Below are 20223 nucleotides of genomic sequence, written 5' to 3'. Positions count from 1 at the left end.
CCCAAACTTAACATCTAGTTTGCTCTACGGGACACCCACTGTTCCCTTCCAACAGGCTCTTCCCGGACCCTGGAATTCTCTGTAAGAGGGGGCGGCAGGGCAGGGGTGATGAGGGGAGCCCACAGCCCGCGCCCCCCTCACCGCGACTCACCTCAACACCCAGCACCTCCCCCCCCTACAGGGGACTGCCCTGCCGCTGCGGCCGGGCCCACGGACACGCGTGAGAGCCCAGCGGACCCGTTGGCCGGGGTGGGGTGGGGGTGGTCCCCGCTGTTCGCATGGCGGGGGGGAGGGGACGGGGGACCGAGTGCGTGTGTGCCCGGCGCTGCTCGCCCCCCTCCCCAAGATGTGTGTGGGGTTGTGTTGGCCTGGAGGGGGGGGGGGGAGTGGGCGCGCGCGCGCGGCGGTGACGTCACGCCAGGGCCACGCGACGGCGGCGGGCCCCGCCCCGTGGCGCGGGGGCGGGGAGGGGGGGGGCGGGATGGAGGGAGGAGAGGATGGTGGTGGCGGTGGCGGCGGCGGGGGGAGGGAGGGACGGCGCGGCGCGGCGCTGAGCTAAGCCGATCCCACGTGTGACGGATCTGGCTGCTTCCCCAGCGCCTCTCCAGTGAGATCCTCCGGTAGCGGAGGGAGGAGGAGGGGGGAAGGGAAAGGGGAAAGACGAACCGGAGCTGAACCGAGCCGTCGAGCCGGGCCGGGGGGGGCGGGCTGGGCGGGCGGGGGGGGTTCTCTCAGGGGCTCTCGCTCTCGGCGCGGCGCGGATCGCTGCGGGCTCCGCGCGGCCATGGAGGCGGACGGGAGCCAGGCTACCTCGGGGAGCCCCGGCGAGGCGCAGCACGACCCCGGGTAAGTCGGCGGGCGGCGGGGCGCGGAGCGGAGCGGTGAGGAGCGGGGCGGGGGGGGACGACCGGGCCGGTCGTCCCCCCCCGCCCCGCTCCTCACCGCTCCGCTCCGCGCCCCTCCGCGCCGCCGTGAGGTGCCCCGTCAAAATGGCCGATCCCGCACCGGCGTTCAACTCCGCTCTCTTCTCTCCCTCCAGCAAGATGTTCATCGGCGGCCTCAGCTGGCAAACCTCACCAGGTACGGACAGCCGCCCCCCCACCTCTCCTCACCGCCCCCCCCCCGCGTCCCGCCCCGCGTGGGCCGCGTCCCGCCGCGCCGGGGCCTGCCCGCACCCCCCCCCCCCCCCCTTCCCTCCGCTGCCTCTCCGCTTCTCTCTCTCTCCGCAGACAGCCTTAGAGACTATTTTAGCAAATTCGGAGAAATTAGAGAGTGTATGGTCATGCGGGACCCCACCACCAAGCGCTCCAGGTAAAACCGCCGCCCACCCGAGTCGGGATGACAAACTTCGCGAGTTGCCGCCCAGGCGGGCGGTTTCCCCCCCTCAGCCCTCAGCCCTCAGCCCCGGCCCCCCTCAGCCGTGGCCCCCCTCACCTCAGCGCGGCCCGGGGGCGCTCCGCGGGGGGGTCTGTCCGCGCCGCATCCCCGCCAGCCGGGAGGAGGAAACAAAGCGGGAGGCGGAGAGGTGCGGGGCGGCGGGCCGGGGCCTCCCGCGGGGCCGGGGGCGTCGGGCAAGGAGGGGGGGGAGCTGCGATTTATTTTTATGACTTCTGTCCTTGTCGCTAGTTCTCATCACCTCCCCCCCCCCCCCCCCCCCCCCCCCCCCGCCCCTCTCGCTCTTTGTCTCTCGCAGAGGCTTCGGGTTCGTTACGTTCGCGGATCCGGCGAGTGTAGACAAAGTCCTGGCTCAGCCCCACCACGAGCTGGACTCCAAGACGGTAGGTCCCGCGTGGGGCTGCCGGGTCGCGACAGGGACCCCGGCAGGGACCGCGACAGGGACCCGACAGGGACCGCGACAAGGGACCCCAATGGGGGCCGCGACAGGCACCCGACAGGGACCGTGCCCGCAGCCGCCACGGCCGGGGCTCTGCGGGGCGGTGTCAAGCTGTCATTGAGCCGGGGTTCTGCGGGGCTGGGGTTTTCCTCTTTTTATTTTTTTTTCATTTTTCGCCCTAGAGTTTGCCTTCAGCTTGCAAAAAGCGGTCACTTTTTTTTTTTTTTTTTTAAATCCAAATTTACCCATACCGACCGATGGCTCCTCCCCCAGCGTTATATTTTATTGAGCGGTGACATTGAAAAAACTGTAGAGTAAAAATCCAACTTTTTTTTCGTGTTGCGCTGCAGAATGCTTTCTGCGGGGCACTTTCTACTTCTTTTGATTAGTTATTTATTGGTGTGCGTGTTTCATGGGGGGGATTGACTTGCTGTTGTTATCATAAAATCTGCTTCAAGTGTCATTTCCCAAAGTCATTTTTTGGAGTGATCCCCCTCACCTGCGATGTCAGGGCCCTTATGAAACGCACACACTAATTTATGGAAAGTTATGCGAGAGCTTGGGAGTAGATGTGGTCGAGAAGCACAAGTCCCAGTTTGTTGTTTCTCCAGAGCTTTTTGCTACACTCAGTCTCCAGTGGATAATGTAAGGAAAATGCTCGTGAGATTCAGCTGATCTGTTTATGGTTTGTTTTTTTTTTTTAAATAAACGTTACATTTGCCTTTTAAAATTATTTTTAAATAAAAAATCTGCAAGTGAGTTTGTCCCTTGACCTGATACGGAATTTTCAGTATTGGGTCAAACAAAAGGTACCGAGTGTGTGTAGCTTTAGGCCCTGTTTTTTCCCCCATTATCAAGGCCATGCAAAAGGATGAAGTTTTGTGCCTCCCAATTTGTTGCAGTTTTAAGCCTCAGCAAACCTGGAAGGGGAGGGGGGGAAGGACACTGGTAGAGGTCATTATCGCTTTGGTACTGATCAATGCGAAGGGGGTTTTGTTTTGGGAAGGGAAAGATTGTGTTGGCTTAACTGTCTGGCAGACAGTTTTTGCTGGACATATCGAATGTGTTTGTTGCTGTAACTGTCTTTTATAGTACATATTCTGGATCTTAAAGGTTGTTTTAACATGAGCATGGTGTTAGGAGGAAGCCTGTCTCGGTGCTGGAATAACTTGCATGTGCCTGTGTGTATGAGATTATAGTTAAATGAAGAATTAGAAGCAGGGGGCGAGCACGAGTGTATGTTTTTTTTTTTTTTAAATTTACATGTTTAATTTACATGAAAACAAAAAGCCCAAAGCTCTTGTAGAAGCAGGTGGAATCTAGTATTTCAATTCGACCTAAAAATTCTGCTGGGTTTGTCTGAACATGTAGCCTATGCTTTCACATGCCTTAATAATTTGATTTTAGGTTTAATCAGATATGTTAAGATAACTGATTCAACTCTGCTCCTGAGATTAAACTCACCAGACTTTTCATGTCCAGCTATATTCTTTATGTGTTTTTAAAGATAAATTTAGATAAGAAGAACAAAGGCAAACAGTGTCTTGAATGAACGAGGGTTAAAAAAAAACCCCGAAAAACAAACCCAAAAAGCAAAACATGGGAGGACACCCTGTCATATTTCTGACTATAATTAGGTCCTCCCCCAGCTTTTTTCCTGTATCACAGTCTAGTCCCTGCAATGTATTAATTTGCTCTTCTCTGGGGGAGGGGTGAAAAGCTTCACCAGGACAAATTTTGCCTTCAGTTTTGATTGTGTGATAATGATTGAATCAATCTAAGTAAGAAATTGACCTTAAAATCAGTAATGCAGCTTAAAAGTAAGACATAAAACTAGCCAGGTTCCCTTTCAGCCGTTTATTTGTAGACTTATTATAGTAACTGTTCTTTAGTATAACATAGCATTTGACTCTGTTTCAACGTTCAGCACAGGAGGCAGATCGGTTGGGTATTGGCATGGAAACGTCGCTCTTGTTTACAGTTACGTTAAAAGCTTTGTTTAGGTAATGGCCATTCATATCAGAAATAGTATTATAGTCATTTCCTAGAGGACTTGTAGATACAGTAAGTAGAATTGTACCTAACTAACTAATTTTTTTTTGCTAGAAGTTTGATTTTTCTTTTTTTTTGTTTGTTTGTTATTGTTGTTTAAATAGTTGACAGGGGTATGCAAAAGGTACGGATTTGCCATATTGATTGCTAGCATTCCTCTTCAACTACTGCTGGTGTTTATCCAAAAGGTTTTGTGAAGGAAATTTGAGTTATTTAAGAAGGGCTGTCGCCGTGATGCAAAGAACTCCATGCTCTTTGAACTGACCTTCAGAAATTAATATGTTGCTTTGGAGTTTTCATGGCTCTTCCAACTTTTTACCAGTGGGACTTTTCAGTAATGTTCTTCTGGTGGGAATCATGTTCTTTGAGAGAACTTTCACTTCTGAAGCAAGTGTAGAAGCATGCATACTTGCCTCTGCCTTTGGTTATCGCTGTGGAAAATCCGTACCTGTTGTATTTCCCTAGTAGACAAATGCCTAGTCGGTGCTGAATATGTTTGTAGATAATGTTAATCTCTATGAAAAGGTTAGCTTTCTAGATAAATAATTTTACTTTTTATGCTTTTTGAACAATAAAGTGGCATGTAATCGCTCATTTCTCAGGTATGTCCTAAAAAAGGTACCATGTTTATGTCTGATGTAGACAAATCAGTTTATCGGTTCCACATCAGATGTTTGTGATTTGTCCAAATGGGAAAAATTAATTGAGTAAAACTGCTTTTTAGGAGAGGCCCGTGGCTATTGATCGGTGACGGGAATATTTATCACCATAGGAATAACAATACCAAATGGAAACACCTCATTTTCCTAATCAGGGTTAGCTTGCGGCAGGGAGGGAAAAGACTGAACAAAACCCAATCGCGAACTATTGCAGGAGGCCTCTATTTCTGAATACACCTGAGCACAGTCAGGATTAGTTTCATCAATTTATTACATAGCCACAGACGGCACTGAAAGCAGTCGCAGGCTGCGCGGTTCAGGTGGAATTTAGTCCTTTAAAACATCCTTTTCCAGACTCTTTATTTAGAACATGCCTGTGTGCAGATGCTGCTAAAAAACAGAGGTGACAGCTTGTAGGCATTTTATTGCAATCACTTTTAAAGACGATAATGTAAGCTGGGCACTTGTTTAAAAGGTATGATTTTTATTTGCATTCAGCTGTACATCTGCAGCGGTGTGTTTTTTGTTTTTGTGTTTTTTTTTTTTTTTAAAGTGATTTTTGAATGACAGAGAAGAGTCACTTTTTAAAGATGACCCATGTGGAAGTTGTTTTCAAAATTGCAGAATTAGTATTTTGGAATTGCAGAGTGGACACGCTTTTTAATTTATGCAGAGCAATGGGCATCAATGCTGCATCATAAAATGGGAGCATGGGGTCAAACAGAGGTTTTTTTCTTCCTTTTTGTCTCTGGTGGCGGGCTTCGTTCAAGAATACTTCAGGCAACTCCTTCATGGAAAAATCTTTTTGAAGAACTTGGTTTCTTTTGGTTTAAGATGCCTGTATGTTTTGTTTGTTCCTTGCTCTCCTCTCTTGCCACTTCTTCCCATAAGCGCCCCTTCATAGTCTTTCATTGCCGGGATATATTCTTTGAGGGTGAGCAAACAGATCCAGTTGGCATATTGTCAGGAAGTATAACCTTGTAGTCATTCTAATGTTTTAGTTACAATAATTGAAACGTGAATAATTTGACTTTGCGTTTTGCATCTCTTTGTTTGTGTGGTGTTGCTAGTCAGTTGACAAAACAAAGCAGAAAAATGAAAGAAAAGGTAACCCCAGATGTAACTGAAGGAAGGTGCAGATGTCAAAACCAACAGGTTAAGATCCTGATCAGGGGTGCTGGCTGTCTTTCTGTGCAACCTCCAGAGCATGCAGATGGTGTTTAATGCGCAGTTTGGGTCAGAGGCAGCACCCAGAGACTAATACAGAGCTCCCTGAGCACCAGCGGGGGTTGTTGCCCAGAAGATGATGTAGGTGGTGTACAGAAGAGATGTTTTTTTTCCTCCCTTCCCATCTCCTTCCCCTTGCCAGAACCCCCCAGACAAACCCAGGCTACGATCCGTCCATTCTAGAGTAGTTCTAGATGACCTGGTGTGCTGTATTATAAGCCTGAGAAATGAGGGATTAATAATTCAGTGACTTAAAACCAGAATAATATAAATTGACAACAAAAGCAATCTTGTTGATTTCCCCTTTCTTTTTCCTCAGATTGACCCTAAAGTTGCATTTCCCCGACGAGCACAGCCTAAGGTAAGTAGGAGGATCGATAATAGGATTTTAGGCACACAGAGAATCATTGTTGCCAGGCAGTTCAGGTTTCAAACAGGGAATTGGCAATGAAAGCTTTTAAAGCCAGAGTGCATGGCGTCTTAAGGGTATCAGCGTATGGCTGTGAAACTACAGGAGAGCTGCTTTGTGTGATATTACGTGTCTCCAGTTTTAACCGCCTCCTTGCAGAGACCCAATCGGTGGCAGCTGGCTGAAAAGCAGAGAGACTTCTCTAGTTCTGGTGGGAGACTGTCGCTGCGTTACTTGCGTTTGTTATGCTATTTTACGCAATATGTTTTGCATGGTGTTTATGAAGAGCATTTGGATTAAGTGCAGACTTCAGGCTTGTTTTGAACTGAGCTTTCAGTTCTGTGGTTGTGATGGATGGGAATATATCTCTGCCTTCATTGTTTGCAAATTTCCTTTTGTATAACTTGAGAGATGTGTTTGGAGACCAGTAAGCCTTGGATAGCAAGTTTCTGATGAAGCTCTGAACTCGTCAGGCCATGGAGTATTCTTTTGCAAGAACAGTGAAACAATGAGCTTTAAGTCTTTTAGCCGATCAGGCTGGCTGGAGAAGTGACCTTCTTCTTCCAGGGCACTCTTGTGATAGCATGGCCAGTTTCCATGTTGGGACAAAGGCGGTGTGGCGATGTGCAGAGGCACTTGTGTCTGCACGCTTGCTCTGAAACGCTGCCGGGTGCCATTTCTTCTGGAGGAGTTGCTTATGGAATAGAAGTGGTTGTTTTCATTAGGCACAGCCTAAAGACCAACAACAGATCAGTTCAAATCCAAATGTGCAGTCAGTTGTATTTGAATTTTGAAAGCTGGAGGCTGAAAGAAAACTTTTGTAATTGACTTTTTTCTTCTCTTGTTTTTGAGAGTCTGTTGGAAGAGCTTAATTAAGCTGGTGTGTGTCACTTCTGTATGCTCTAATCATCTTGGGTTACTTCAGTATTCTGTTAAAAAATGGAAGGACAAGGCTGCAAAATTGTGGAGGCAAGTGGATAAGGAAAAAGTGCTTTAAAGTTGGTGGCAGGAGACCACCTGAGCAAGTTAAGCCTCAAAATTTTATTGCATATAGCTCCTCATGAAAACAAGCGGTATAATAGTGTGTGGAACCATAATGTTAAATATTGTACAAAACATGCATTTAGGAAAAACAAATTTAAGAACCCTAGGCATGTAGCAGAAGAGGTGCTAGTGATTTTTTTGTTTGTTTTTGTAAGAAGAAGAAAAAAAGGTGGTGGTGGTGAACAAAACCCAATAGCCTACTTGCAGAATTTTAAACCAAACTAATGTCAAATATTTAGAGGTTCTTTTCTTCGTAGGATATATCTGGTATCTGCCTGGTGTGCTTCTGCGCTAAGTAAGGAGTTTATGGTTTGTAGGGTTTGCGGCTTCTCGATTATGTTGTTTCATTAATGGTGTCTTTAAGATAGAATTTGAAGTTACCAGAATTTTGAAGGGTTTTCATAATTAAAAGTATGAAGATGATCTTGTGCTGTGACTGATATTTCTTTCCCCCTTCCCAATACCTTTTAAAGGTTTATTTACATTTTAAACTGTCTTCAGTTACCAGTTATCTGTTTCTACAGTGTTATTTCTAAAAGTTTACAATGTTTACTACAGAGTTGTTAAGCTGTCCCATGTGATTTCTTCTGTAATAGTTAAAAAAAACAGGGCATGTCTTAGGCTGAGGATATTAGCGAGTTAACTTTTCCTGTTAAAGAATGCAAAATCAGGTCATTTTTACAAAGGGGATTTTGTTTTTCTCCACGCAGGGTGGTGGGGTTTTTTTTAGTATTTTATTTTTTGGTACAGACATCTTTCAAGTGTGGGACAAATCATGGAACGTATGCTGGATTCCACTCTTAGCAGGAACTCACTCTCTCTGGAGAGGTCAGCAGTGTCTGTTTCTGCTTTTATACACTTGTCCTTTCTAAAGTGTTGGGATTTCTACAGGGCACATGAAAAAAACTTAAGATTGAAAGGAGCCTTATTAGGAAATGGGAGAAAATCAGATGCAATAAAGAACAGATTTTACATCAATTATGACGTATTATTCTGGACAGCATTTCACAATCCGGATTTTTTGTTTTCTGGTTTTTAATTAGATACTGAATTAAGGTTTTGGACTTCAGTTGTTCATTTATCCCAGTTGAGTAACGAATGCTCAGCGTTAAAATGTGACTGTACTTTAGTCTAATTAACTAGCCAATGCTTGGGTCTGTGGATATTAATGGCATTTAATGAAATGTCTCTGTCTCTCTCTAGGTGTGAGGGGAGATTTTTTTTTTTTTTTTCTCGCCCTCCCTGTAGGTTTCCTTCTTGAAATGTTCAGCAAAATGGGGATTGGGCTTTTTTCTGTGATCATACTGGCAGTGACTGGGTGCTGGGGTGGAAGCAAGGCTGCTGCTCGTTCTTCCTTCTTGTGCAGGCAGATCTTCTGGCATGGCTTGCTTCCCTCCATCCATCCCCTTCCTTCGGGAGCCCTTTTGACCTGCCTCAGCACGATTAACTCTTCAGTGGGCAGCGGCTGCGCTGGCTCTGGGACTGTGTTCGCCTCCTTTGCCAGATCACATGCTCGCTGAGGTCTGCAGGGTCACACTCGCTTACTTGTGTGTGCACAGTAATTTGCACTCGTTCCTTCCCCCCTTCTGATTCACTTTAATTGGCCAGCTTTCCCCTTTCAAACCACAGCCCAGTAAAATGCTTTCTTTTGGGCTTTTTAAACTACATCTCCATGATTTGACACCTCTCTGGTGATGCAAATTGGTTGCTGAGCAAGAAGTGGCAGGTTGTAACAGCCGAGCATTCTTCCCTGATTTTCTTAGAGTGACCCTCACGGAAAATCATTGGTGATTGCCTCCAGTGGATTACACCATGATGTGTAATCCTGCTCTCCTTGTGAAGTCTAGGAGGACTTGAAGCCATTGTTTTAAGAAATTTGCTGCAGGGGTTTAACTTGTTGAGGTTCTAGTATATGGCTAACAGCAAGATGAAAGGAATCTATGTATGCTTTCTCGCGGCTGCTGTTTCTTGATAAAAATCTGTCTTGCTTCCAAGTGCTGGAAGGCGCTCTGTAACAGTTGATCATTTATAACTCTGCTGACTTAAAAAATCCTTAAAAAGCAGCATTGACGGGGGTGTGTATGTGTAGTAATTTTGTACCCCCTTTTGAATATTGAAGACTACAATAATTTGACTTTTTAATATACATAGCCTGTCAGTTCTGACATTACCTGCTATATTAGGTTGGAGAAGCCTTATCAAATTTAGCGTGTTCATTAGATATTTTCAGATGTAAGCAATTTCCTCCCTCAACCTTCCACCGTAGGGATTTATTTAAAGAACAAAGCAAAACAAACCTGAAGAGCAAAAGGACACAGCCTCAGTCCATGAAGAAGCCCCTTGGCCATGAAAATACCTTTGTGTTGCTTACTGGTGTAGAAATTTGGGTGCTTTGTGGTGCAAAGCCGTGTATGAAACAGAGGCAGATGAAGCTTCAGCCAAAGTTGACAGTTAGTGGGGCTACCACTGAATTGTATTTTGTGCTCAGATTCCTTCAGGATAGGACCAAGGTGTCTGTTCTTCCTGGTGCTTACTACAGGGGCATAATGTGTATAGTTGGGAATTGCTCCTCAAGTCAACGAGCTGGAGCTACTTGTAGCAGCATTTGGCGGCATTCATTAGCATTGTATTGTGTATGTGACCTGCTGACTACAGTCTGTATCCTTTCCCTTCAGCAGCTCTTAAAAAGAGCAAGCCAACTGCTGCTGCTAGCTGCTGGAGCTGCTCCTGTGGCTCGCTGGCGTGGGCTGTGCACTGGATGTCCGGTGCCCTGTCTGCTGGTGACCTAGAGTAGAGGTGGCTGTTGTCAGGACTGCGTGTTTTAGTATGGGATCCAGGCTGTGTGGGTTGGGTATGGCATTCTGGTGACCATTTGGTCACAAAACGGCTTTGTTTGGCGCAGGAAGCCTTTTCTCTGATAATCAGTTGGTGATGCTGAATACCGATGTTGTTGTTAGATGTATTCTGTTCTAACAGAGGACGGTGCAGAGCTGATAACCAGTTCTGGTGTCTCGGCGCTCCAGTCAGTCAGCGTATCTGTGTGGCGTCCCGTGGCGGTGGGGTAGCTAGTTTCCTGTCTGCCTGGGCACAGGGGCTGTAAGAGGTGTGCATGTGCACAGCTGTTCCTTTGTCGTGGGCAAAACCAGAGTGTCAACAACTCTCATTTGAGTTGCTACTGGTTAAACCCATGTGAAGCTGGCTGTTCCAGAGCAGTAAATGGAGGGCATGCCCTTTTGGAATAACACCCAGGCTAACCTGGGATCTTTTTTTTTAAAGCTAACCAGGGGATTTGGATGTCTGATTCCAATTAAGTTAACTGTGAGTAGGGTGTCTGCATCCCATGGCTGCCTGATAAGCGTGAGCCAGAATAGCAAGGATTTTATTCCAAAGCAAGTGATGGGCCTTGAAAATCAAAAGTACAGTTGTTTCCTCCCCTGCTTCTGCCCGTAACCTCCTCCAGGTTAGTTCCACTACTGCCCATCTTATTTTAAGTATTGGGTGGACTTTGAAGTCTTTTTCAGAAGAATGTGAACTGAACATGCTAGCAGAACTCAGGGTTCTTCCTTTCCTGCTACCCTTCCTTACCCACCAGGCTGTAAAGAGTAGCAAGGTCAGACCTTTTCCCCTGTTGTTTTTTTTTTTCCTCCTTTTTAAATTCCCCTGCATTTGCAGGTCTGGATGGAGTAAGAGAGGAAGTATTTCCTACTTTTGGCATTGGGTATAGATGCGTACCTTGATAATATTGCTGTATCTTCTGCATACAGAGTCCTTACCAGATGGTATTGAGTGATCTTGTTTTGTGATTGATGGCCAGTGCTTGGGCATCTTGCTCAGCCAACCTTGAAGTAGGCCCCTTGTCCAGGGTAAGCTGCCCCAAGAATCTGTCTCCCTGTAGCATTGGGTGGTCCGTTGGAAAAGTTGATGTGTCTTGAGTCTCGGCTAATCAACCAAGGTCTTCTCAGGCAGTAGAGGTTCAGGGTTTTGAAACCCATCATTCTTGGGCTCAGATTCTTGCTCTCTGCGATCTGTTTGAGGCAGAACATGATCTCTCTTCTCGGATGCTGGCAGCCGGGGGAAAAAGTGGCTGTGCAGTGTTCTGTGGAGTGCAGTGAGTTTCGTCAGAAGCAAGAGCTGCACTGGATTTTTGTAATTTTGCTGGTTTTGGAGATGTAAACATTCATTTCTTCTTCCCAACCACTGAGGTAGATTGCTCGAGTTGTCCTTAATCCTCATAGACTCTCTTGTACTTGTGTAAAATGTGTGTATTTCCATTGTCGTTGCTTAAGGTCGTCTTTCATGGTAAGAGTAGTCCTAACGTACTTTCTTTCTCTTTGACATACTGCTGACTAAAAATCAAAATTGGACATTGTCTAACTTGGGATTTTTTGTTTTTGTTTGTAAAGGGGATTCTACATTCTCTGTGCTTTTCTGTGTTGTTGGATTCTTTTTAAAGACGTCTATCAGGTAACTTTTCTGCAGCGAGACCGTGCTGCTTGGATATGCCAGGAGAGGGTCCAGAATGAGAGAGGTTAGGGAAATGGAAGAGCAGCATGCTAACACCCTTGTGCGTTCCTCTCTGCTTCCAGATTGAGTACATGTCGTCTGCAAAGTGCTGAGCCTTTATCAGCCTGGGGGTAGGTCTACTAATGACTGATCTAAAACCATCAAATTCATTTATTTGTCACTGCCAGTGACAGGCCAGTTAATGCTAATGGATTCTTTTTTTAGTCTGTTGACTGGTGATAGTCTCATAAATGTTGTGAAATCCAGAGCATTAAGGCAACTTGTAACTTATTTTTAGAGGAGCGCTATTGAAACAGGGTAACAGGGTGTGTGTAGATCAAGGTATATGTTATGCTGAGAAGTACAAACTCCTCTCTTTTGTGAAGCCATGCATAGATGTCTTTGCTGTTCCTAATAGTTATTTGACTTTTCAATTGCATTTTAGTGTTCTCTTTAAACGCATTTTGGGTCATGCTATAAAGGGAGGAGAAGCTGTAAATAGAGCCAGTCATCTTATGAAAAAATGGCTTGTATCAGAAAATGATTCATCTGCAGGGCCTGGATCTTCTGTGTCCCTATTGTGGGAGAGAACTTAAGCATATACTTAAGTTGGCATAAGCATGTGGGTAAGTGCTTTGCTGAATCAGGACGAACTAAAAGCACATTATTAAATGCTTTGTCGAACTGTGGAGCATGTAGCAGAAAAAGATTAAAAGATTACTTTGTGTATTTGACAGTACTTTGTATATGGTCAGTCCTAGCACTTCTTTTTCAGAGATAGCCAGTTTCATCTCTCTCTCATTTCCCCCCCCTCCAGCAGAGGTTCTTATTCACAAGAAGGTATTAATCTGCTGTTTCCTTAAAGAAGTGATTGCAAGGTCAGTGTAGCATCAGGCTTAAATAAATAAATAAATAAATGTCTAAGCTTAATTTAGTCTCTAGGCCTGCAATCACACATTCTGTTTGCCTTAGTCACTGGAATAATTCTGTGAACGACGTGAGTAGTGTTCAATGTGGCTTAAGGTTTAAGATATTAGTGCTGTAGAAATTGTGGTTTGCTGAGTAATTTGAAAGTTAATGTGAATCTCTGTAGTCAGATCAGCATGCGGTGTTAATAAGTTACTTCTAAACTTTGGCATTTTGCTGCTCTCCTGTTGAAAATACTTCCTTTATGTTTTGAGTGCAGAGAACATCTAAAGAATGTTAGGAAGCTCTTCTCCCCTGCTTGGTCATTGCTTGTGCCGGGACGTCTGCAGCAGGGTGTATTGTTGTGACTGAGTAGGCTTAAATGAAGTATTAAGATTGTACTCTGCTGGGAACTTTGTATTATAAAGAAGGACCCTGCCCTGCTAGGACTTAAGCAGCTCTACACATGAGGAACAGTTCCAGACACCTCAGCAAGTGCAACTGAAGGCTTCTGAATATGTTGGTGAAGCGTATGTGGTGAGAAGGGTGAAGGAAAAGAAGTATTGACAGCAGCAGAAAGCGTCGTTCCCTCTGCCCTTCCCTCCCCCCAGCAAAGACTTGCATTAATTTCCCATTGACTCTGATGTACAATAGGGAAGAGGTTTCAAGCTGACTGAGGGGGCAAAGGTCCAAGAAAACTACTGTAGCAAGAGCTGATGCAGAGTGACAGTAATGAGGTGGCCTGGCAGGTGGGAGGGAAAATGGTAGGGTGGGGGAAAGAAACTAATATCTAGTGAATTAAGTAGTTCCCAGGGTTTGAAGTTTTTAAGTCCTGTTGGTTTTATTTTCCTCTGTATGCGCCATACAACTATGAGATATGGCTGGAGCAAGGCCTCCTTGGCTGAGAATGCAGGCAGGATCCTGTCGTAGCTCCAGTGGGCTGGGTTGCAGGGAGTGCTGGTGTTGCCCAGAGGATATGAAATTCTTCTGTAGTGTCCCCAGACCTGTGCTGTGCTGTTTTGTGTTTCAGTATTTCTGACTCTGAGCCCATCTTTATGCTGTCCTGTGGGTTAGTTTTGCATCAAAGAGAAGGTGAGGAACACAGGGTGAGGAAGTGTTTTGAAAACTTGATTTATTGAAAATAGGGACTGTGAAGGTCCGGTAAGACTTTCAGCTTCTTGAATGCCAGTGCAAACAGAATGCCTGCTAGATTGAGAATCAGTAGAGGTTTTTATAACAATTGCTGAATGAACATTGTTCAGGAATCTTCCTGAAGGGTGTTTTGGTGTGATGTGTAAAGAGGTTGCAATGAGCTGAGCGTTTATCCGAAGTCTGTGTAAATCCCACTGGACTGAGAGGTATCGCTTGAGGCGGAGGCTTGTTTTGTGGCAGAAGCTCATCAGCTGCAAACCCTCAGCACTGGCAGAAGGCTTGCTGTTCATTGCACTGCTGGAAAAAGGTGTTGGTGAAGGGGACGTTGCTGGTGATTTTTCTGAGGTGCTTGCTGAAAAAGTGAAACTTCTGTATAGTTTTCCATTTGGCCACGTTGTCAATCATTTCTGTTTGGAGATGCGTCGGTGCTATTCCCTTCTCTGAGCCTGAGCTGTGCACAGAGCCTGATATGTACACTGAGCATTTATCCTTTTGCCAAAAGTTTGCAAAGTGCTGTAAATGAGTATAAAGATGTTTACTTGCTGGTGAATTTTGCCTACATGTGTTGTTGTATTTGACAGACCTACGGAGCCTATAGCAGTGCTGTGTGCTCAGTGAATTGTGGAAGGGAACAGAAAACATTGAAAAGAAATCTGAAGTCAGTGCTGAGATGTAGAATATGATAGGAACTTTCTGAGGATGCGGGGGTATTGCCCCATCTTCTGTTCCGGGGCTGCTACTGACCATTGTGTTGGGTGGTGTCAGGTTGTTGCTCTCTGCCATGTCCTGAGCATCCCTGGGAGAGCCCTTGTGTGAGTCACAACGAGCCCTGCTGAGCTATGGTGAAATATGTTGGTTTCTTGTGGCTAGGGCTCCCTCTTCTCAAAGTCTCTAGTAGAAGGTGTTCGATGTGTGGTGTGGTGTTTTTTTTTTTTTAATGTATTTGTACTAGACAGCTCACCTTCTCCCCAGTTGCTCTTTGTAGGTCAGCTCTATAGCTCCAGCCCTGGGTGGGTGGCCTGCTGAATCTGCAGCCTACCTAACATTTGCACTTTATCCTGTTCAAATATTACTTGGTGCAAAAGCCCCTTGTAAAACCTGCTGTGATAATGTCCCAGGACCACTGTTAGCTGGGTTTGACCCCTGAGGCAGCACAGAGTTGCTGTCACTAAGAGTTTGGTCTTTCTTGGTGTAGCATGTGGGAACCCAAATGGTCCTGGTGCTGATGCTGCCGTTGAGCCCGGAGGGGAAAGGGTTGGAGGAAAAAAGGGCAATACGGGATTACCCAAAGCATTGCAGCGTGGCAGAGAGCACCACCTTTTCCTGATGCCCAGGTTTGGTACCACACGCTGAACGGCTGCCTCTGAGAGTCGTTGGCAGCATCCCTGGACGTTGGGAAGGAAGCATGTGAAGCAGGAGCAGTATTGTGAGCTGCCAGCTCTTTATGTGACTTGTCTTTGAGGGGTTAAACTGAGGGGTTTTTTTTTTGTGTGGTTTTATTGTGTGTGTGTGTTTTTAATGACTTTTGATTGGAAAATGCATAAGGGAGGCCCTGACTGGAGTGCTGGTGCTTTGGTACACAGCGGAGGTTGTAACTGTTGAGTCCTGAGGTTTCCGAACAGCAGTGGCAAGGCTTTGGGGAGGGGGAAGAGAGATAAGGACGCTAGGCCACAGCATGTGAAAGGTAGTTTGTGGTATGAATTATGGCTAATGCCTGTCACATGGTGGTTACAAATGAGTGTGGGGGCTGGGGTGCAGTGCTTGTGCGCTGGGAGGGAAGAGGGGAGGCAGGCTGTGGATTGAGATGGGCTCAGCAGCGGGTTGCAATGCAGGGTCGATCCTGGTGCCCTCAGTAACGAGAGAAGAGGAAGAAGCATGCTAAGCTGCAGGTGTCCTGGAGTCTCTCTGCTTCCAGATAAGCGTTGGCTCCTCTCTTCCCTGCAGATCTGGGCGCTCAGCCATGCCGGACGCTCCTCCGCCCCCGTGGTCCAGCTCCTGGAAGCTGGGTCTTTCCTTTGTGCTGCAGGACCATACCCATTTCTCTCTGTGTGGCCTGTTGTTCCTCCCTGTTGGAGCTGGGAGGGATGGCTGTGGTGGTTTCTCCATCTTACACAGATGAGGAGTGTGTCCTGACGTGCTTCCGCTGCAATGCTCAGCACTGGTAGCGGGCTGCCCCGTAATTGTGTGCCTCTGTTCCCTTTCTGCCTGCCGAGTGGGGTTTTCCTGCCCTAGCCTGCCTAGGATCCCCGGCAGTGTGTGGATGGTGAAAAGCACCTGGAGAGTTTCCTGTCACAGTACCTTTGTGCTTTAAATCCCTGACTCACCTAATCCCGTGAACTGTGATCAAAGCAGCAGGTTATGCAAGCGATGTGCCCGGCAATTTATGTGTGAAGAGGGAATTGTGATCATCTTGTGTGATTTCCCCCCCCAGCTTTTTCATCTGGTCACATCCTTTGTGTCATTAATCTTCCAGATCAAATAAGATGATAGTTGAAAGTCCTCCATAGTTATGATTCCCCCAAAGTTTTGTGAGCATGGCTTTGATTTTGTTGTAGTTATTAGAAGTCAGTTTAGATTTCTGGACCTCTGTTTTGTAGGTATCTCCAGTGGATATTTTAGTAGCGGCATTTCTCTCCTTTCTCAATTAAATATGTGTTTACAATAGGAAAAGAACAAAATATAGAATAGGAAAAAAATTAAAGCAATTTAGTTACCAGTCCAAAGGCTTTAATGCTAAAGAGCCGTGAAGAAACTTTATTGGAACTATAATTGCAGACATAAGCGGTGATTATCTGTCTTCGTGCTTTTATAGTCCCCATCACTGTCATCTGAACACACGAAGCTGATGGGAGTGTGTGCAGAATGTTATTCAGCTGATGCTGTGTAATCCTGATCTCTTGCAGTATGTGGAAAGTAAAATGAAGTGTCAATTCATTTGAAAATGATGGAGAAAGAAAAAGGTGGGAGAGGACGAGTGTCCTTGCAGAAAACATAACCTTATTTCATCCAGCTTGCAGCCAAAGGAATGCAGCTGACAGGGTAAGCATCTTACATGGACGTGGTCAAAAGACATTTTACTGGTTCTTAATGCTCTTAGAGGTCTTTGGCAGGTGCAGTCCTTCATCTTTGGAGGTTGCCTCCCTTTGTTTCCTTGAAATGTTCTGAATTTCCTCCAGCTGAGAGAAGGACAACAGCACCTGTTTGTCTTGTGTTCCTGAGAACTGGAGATCGTTGGATCAAGGCAGACAAATGGATGCTGCCAAGTGCTTCTTGAGGTGGAACAGAGATCAGAGAGCAAGTCCTGAATTGCTTGGCCTGATTATTGGTGCTGGTTATGCAGGTGAAAATGTGCTCTGGGCTGTAAAGAGACAGAGGGAGGAAGAGGTAATTTGGTGGTTGTATGCAAGATTCTTTTCCTGCTGCTTGGCAAGCCTAAAGATCTGAAATTCTCAGTATTAACTACCTGGTTATTTTGGGTGAACTCGCTGGGCGCTTCAGAGGACTGCGTACACAATACGGTGCTGGCCTGCAGAAGGGGAGCTTGCACTGCTGGTATGATCGAGTGACTAAATCTATCATGGCATTCCTGAACCGTTATCTGGTGCCCATTTTGTAAAGAGACTTTTATGTCTCTGCTACCCTAAGAAATGTTCAGTGAGAGACTCTCTGCTGCTTGGCAGCCGGAGCGATAAGAAGGGGCAGTATATGCAGAGCTCTGGCATTTTGCATTGAGGTTAGTAATCCCAAGGTAGGCACAGGCTTATAGTTTGAATTTATTTGATTCAGGCCAGTGTTACTAGGGTCTTCTTGCTGCCTTTTCTGCCCTGGCTGTCCTGCTGTCCGTGCTTTTCAGGCAGGTGTGTTCATTGCCTGAAATCAATTTCTCAGTCTCATGATTCTTATTGCAGTCACCTGCTCAGGCTGAGGCAGGGAGTCAGTGGAAGAAATGAGATAGAAGGCAGAAGTCCTGTGATCTCTTAAGGAACAGTACATGAGTGGTCCAGGGCTAAGTTTGGGCCTTAAGAAGGTAACTGTTTTGTGGATGATTTTTGGGTAGGGGAGGCACTTGTTGGGCAGGAGATGGATTATACTTTTTTTCCTTTTTATCTGAAATTTGGAGCCAAAAAGACAGTTATTTTGAAGGAGGAAAATAGGCAATAGAGAAATCCAAAACTTCTAAATCTGTTTTTATCTACTCTAGACTGAATTAGGACCAGGTAAAAACCACAACTGATGATGTATGTTTTTTGGTGGACTTTCTGAATTTCTTAGTGAGGATTGTCTTTGCTTTCATTGAAGTTAGCATGAGTTAACCACTAATTTCTGTTAGAGCAGGTCAAAGCAAAGCTCCTCAATTGCCTGGTACACTCAAGGCCATTTTAAAAACAAAACCAGAAATATGCTAGTGAAGTGCCTAGATACATAAAGAAGTAGGTAATGCAGATTTTGGAGACACGTGCCTGCCTGTCCTGTATTTGAAATCAAAATGAGGTAGTGATGTTTTGGGAGTTTATGGTCTTTAGCTTTAGTGAGCTGCCAGTGCAAAACTGGTTCTTGCAAAAGTTCTATTCAAAATGAAGTGAAAGTCTGTGGATTGTACGTTTCTGGAGACATCAGCATCCTACTTTCACCAAAGACTTATGTGCTGAAATGGTTTAAACTAGTTTAAATCTGACCCTTGTTCTTATCGTATGGGGATGAGGTAAGTGATTGTCATCACCCTTGTTTTATGGATGTAGAAAACAGAAGTGCTGCTCATGTGTTCTGCAATACTCGAAACTGGGAATTGTTGGTGCCTTGGGAGAGGGTTATTCTGAACCTGATGTGGTACTGGAGCTGCACCTGCCGCACCGTGTGTTTCCAGGTGTTGGTGAAGGGAGGAGGTGCAGGGTTTGAGAAGCTGACGTCCCAAGTGCGCCATGATCAGTGCTGTGTGAGTAACTCCACATTTTCTTTAGTCCCCACAAGGTGATGATGCTGTGTGTGAAGATTGCCTTAGTGTTGCATCATTGGAGATGGGTGTGAGTCAGTCGTGAAAACCCTCTACAAAAGGCTTTTGTGCTAATACTGGCTTATTAGAAACAGTTGTTGAGAATAGGCCTGGTTTCACTGGGCATTTGAAGCATCTTAAGAATGATGCTAGTGGTGCTCAAAGCCTGAGCCAGGGGTAGGCTATAAAATGCTTAAGATGGTGGAGGGGTGAGTGCCCAGAAGAACCGGCTGAATGCAGCGTGCCTATCTGATGTCTGCCTGGTGCTTCAAAACCAGTGGTTGGCTACTGTAGTACGGGGCAAGAAAGGGAAGCAAATTATACGGAGCTGCTCTCTGCCAGGGTTTGATTAATTTCTGGTGGAAGCTGTGTGTGTGAACATGCAGCAGCACAAAGCAGTGCTGAAACCCAGGGCTCTGTGCACAGAGGTGTGCTGGTGAACTTGGGTGCCGAGGAGTTTGCTGTCTGTGTGGCAAGGGGAGGTTGTGCGGGAGGCAGCTGGAGCCGCTGGGAGTCAGCGCTCCGTCCTTGTTTCTGAGCAGCACTTAACCTCTCTGTTTGCTTCCATCACTGTGAAATGCTGCTTTTACGGCTGCCGCTGCTGCTGTAGCTCTGAGCACCCTGCACGCGCTCAGCACCTCCCTGTCCGGGGAACAGCGCTTTCCCTTCTGCACGCAGAGGACCTCCCTGTGTAGCAGCTCTGTAGAGGAGGAAAAAATCACAGCCCAGGCTTCTGGGTCCCAAGCTGAATACCCTGAAGACCTTGCTGTGCTCCCTCACTGCTGCAGGCTCCTCTGCCAGGCGTGCTGGAAGCTTTAATTCATGTGCTTTGGGATCCTCTGGCAGGCAGCGCTGTAGAAATGAGGAGTATCATTGTGTTTTATTGTGGCTTATAAGAACGCAGTGTGTTTGTGCTTTGGGGAGCCCCAGGGGCTTTGTTTTTCACCAGGCCTGAGCCATTCTTCAGTAGAGCCTTCCTGGAGCGTGATCTAGTTCTGCCCATTAGGAGTGAGAGACGGGCCTGACTGATTTCTGCTCCCTGCTGCATAATAAATCTGATACTAAAATTAGTGCTGGTCTCCCTAGGCCATAATTCTTGCTGAGATTATAGAGAATTGTGTGTGCAGAGAGGAATTGTGGTTGTGTGTGTGTGTTTGGGTTTGTTGTTTTTTTTTTTTTTTTATAACCTTGAGTGTCCAATTTCCAGGTTTTTTACTTAACCCCCCCCATCTTTTTCCCCTTTTCCTCTCTTTTGGGAAGTGTTTAGCCTTTCTGTGTATTTTGGCTATTTAAGCCTCTGTCACTGCAGGCAGATGAGTTCCTTGGGAGCTCTTCTGAAGGTTTTGTAATTGAGTCTTTTACCACGGCGACAGGATATTATTAACCTTCAGTAAAGCAATTTATTTCATACTCCTTTGTGGGGATAAGCCTTTTTTCCCCCAGGAAA

At 46.2% G+C, this 20223-nt stretch overlaps 1 protein-coding gene across 13 annotated transcripts in view; it reads left to right on the top strand.

The window, feature by feature from the left end:
- The first annotated feature begins 528 nt into the window (after positions 1-528).
- The window catches only part of MSI2 (musashi RNA binding protein 2), a 255916-nt gene continuing 236221 nt past the window's right edge, over positions 529-20223 (top strand). For 4 of the 13 annotated variants that reach the window (XM_055720901.1, XM_055720879.1, XM_055720857.1 and 1 more), the window contains exons 1-5: positions 533-846; positions 1040-1080; positions 1230-1311; positions 1694-1778; positions 6092-6133. In XM_055720901.1, the coding sequence (XP_055576876.1) occupies positions 785-846; positions 1040-1080; positions 1230-1311; positions 1694-1778; positions 6092-6133 (312 nt within the window). In that variant the 5' untranslated portion in view covers positions 533-784. Of the gene's footprint in view, positions 847-1039; positions 1081-1229; positions 1312-1693; positions 1779-3761; positions 3838-6091; positions 6134-20223 lie in introns of those variants that run through there. The other 9 variants (XM_055720870.1, XM_055720846.1, XM_055720893.1 and 6 more) reach the window with 7 other exon arrangements.

Source organism: Falco cherrug, chromosome 1 (genome assembly GCF_023634085.1).
Source record: "Falco cherrug isolate bFalChe1 chromosome 1, bFalChe1.pri, whole genome shotgun sequence".
Taxonomy (NCBI): domain Eukaryota; kingdom Metazoa; phylum Chordata; class Aves; order Falconiformes; family Falconidae; genus Falco; species Falco cherrug.
This window is presented reverse-complemented; position numbering and strand designations above follow the sequence as displayed.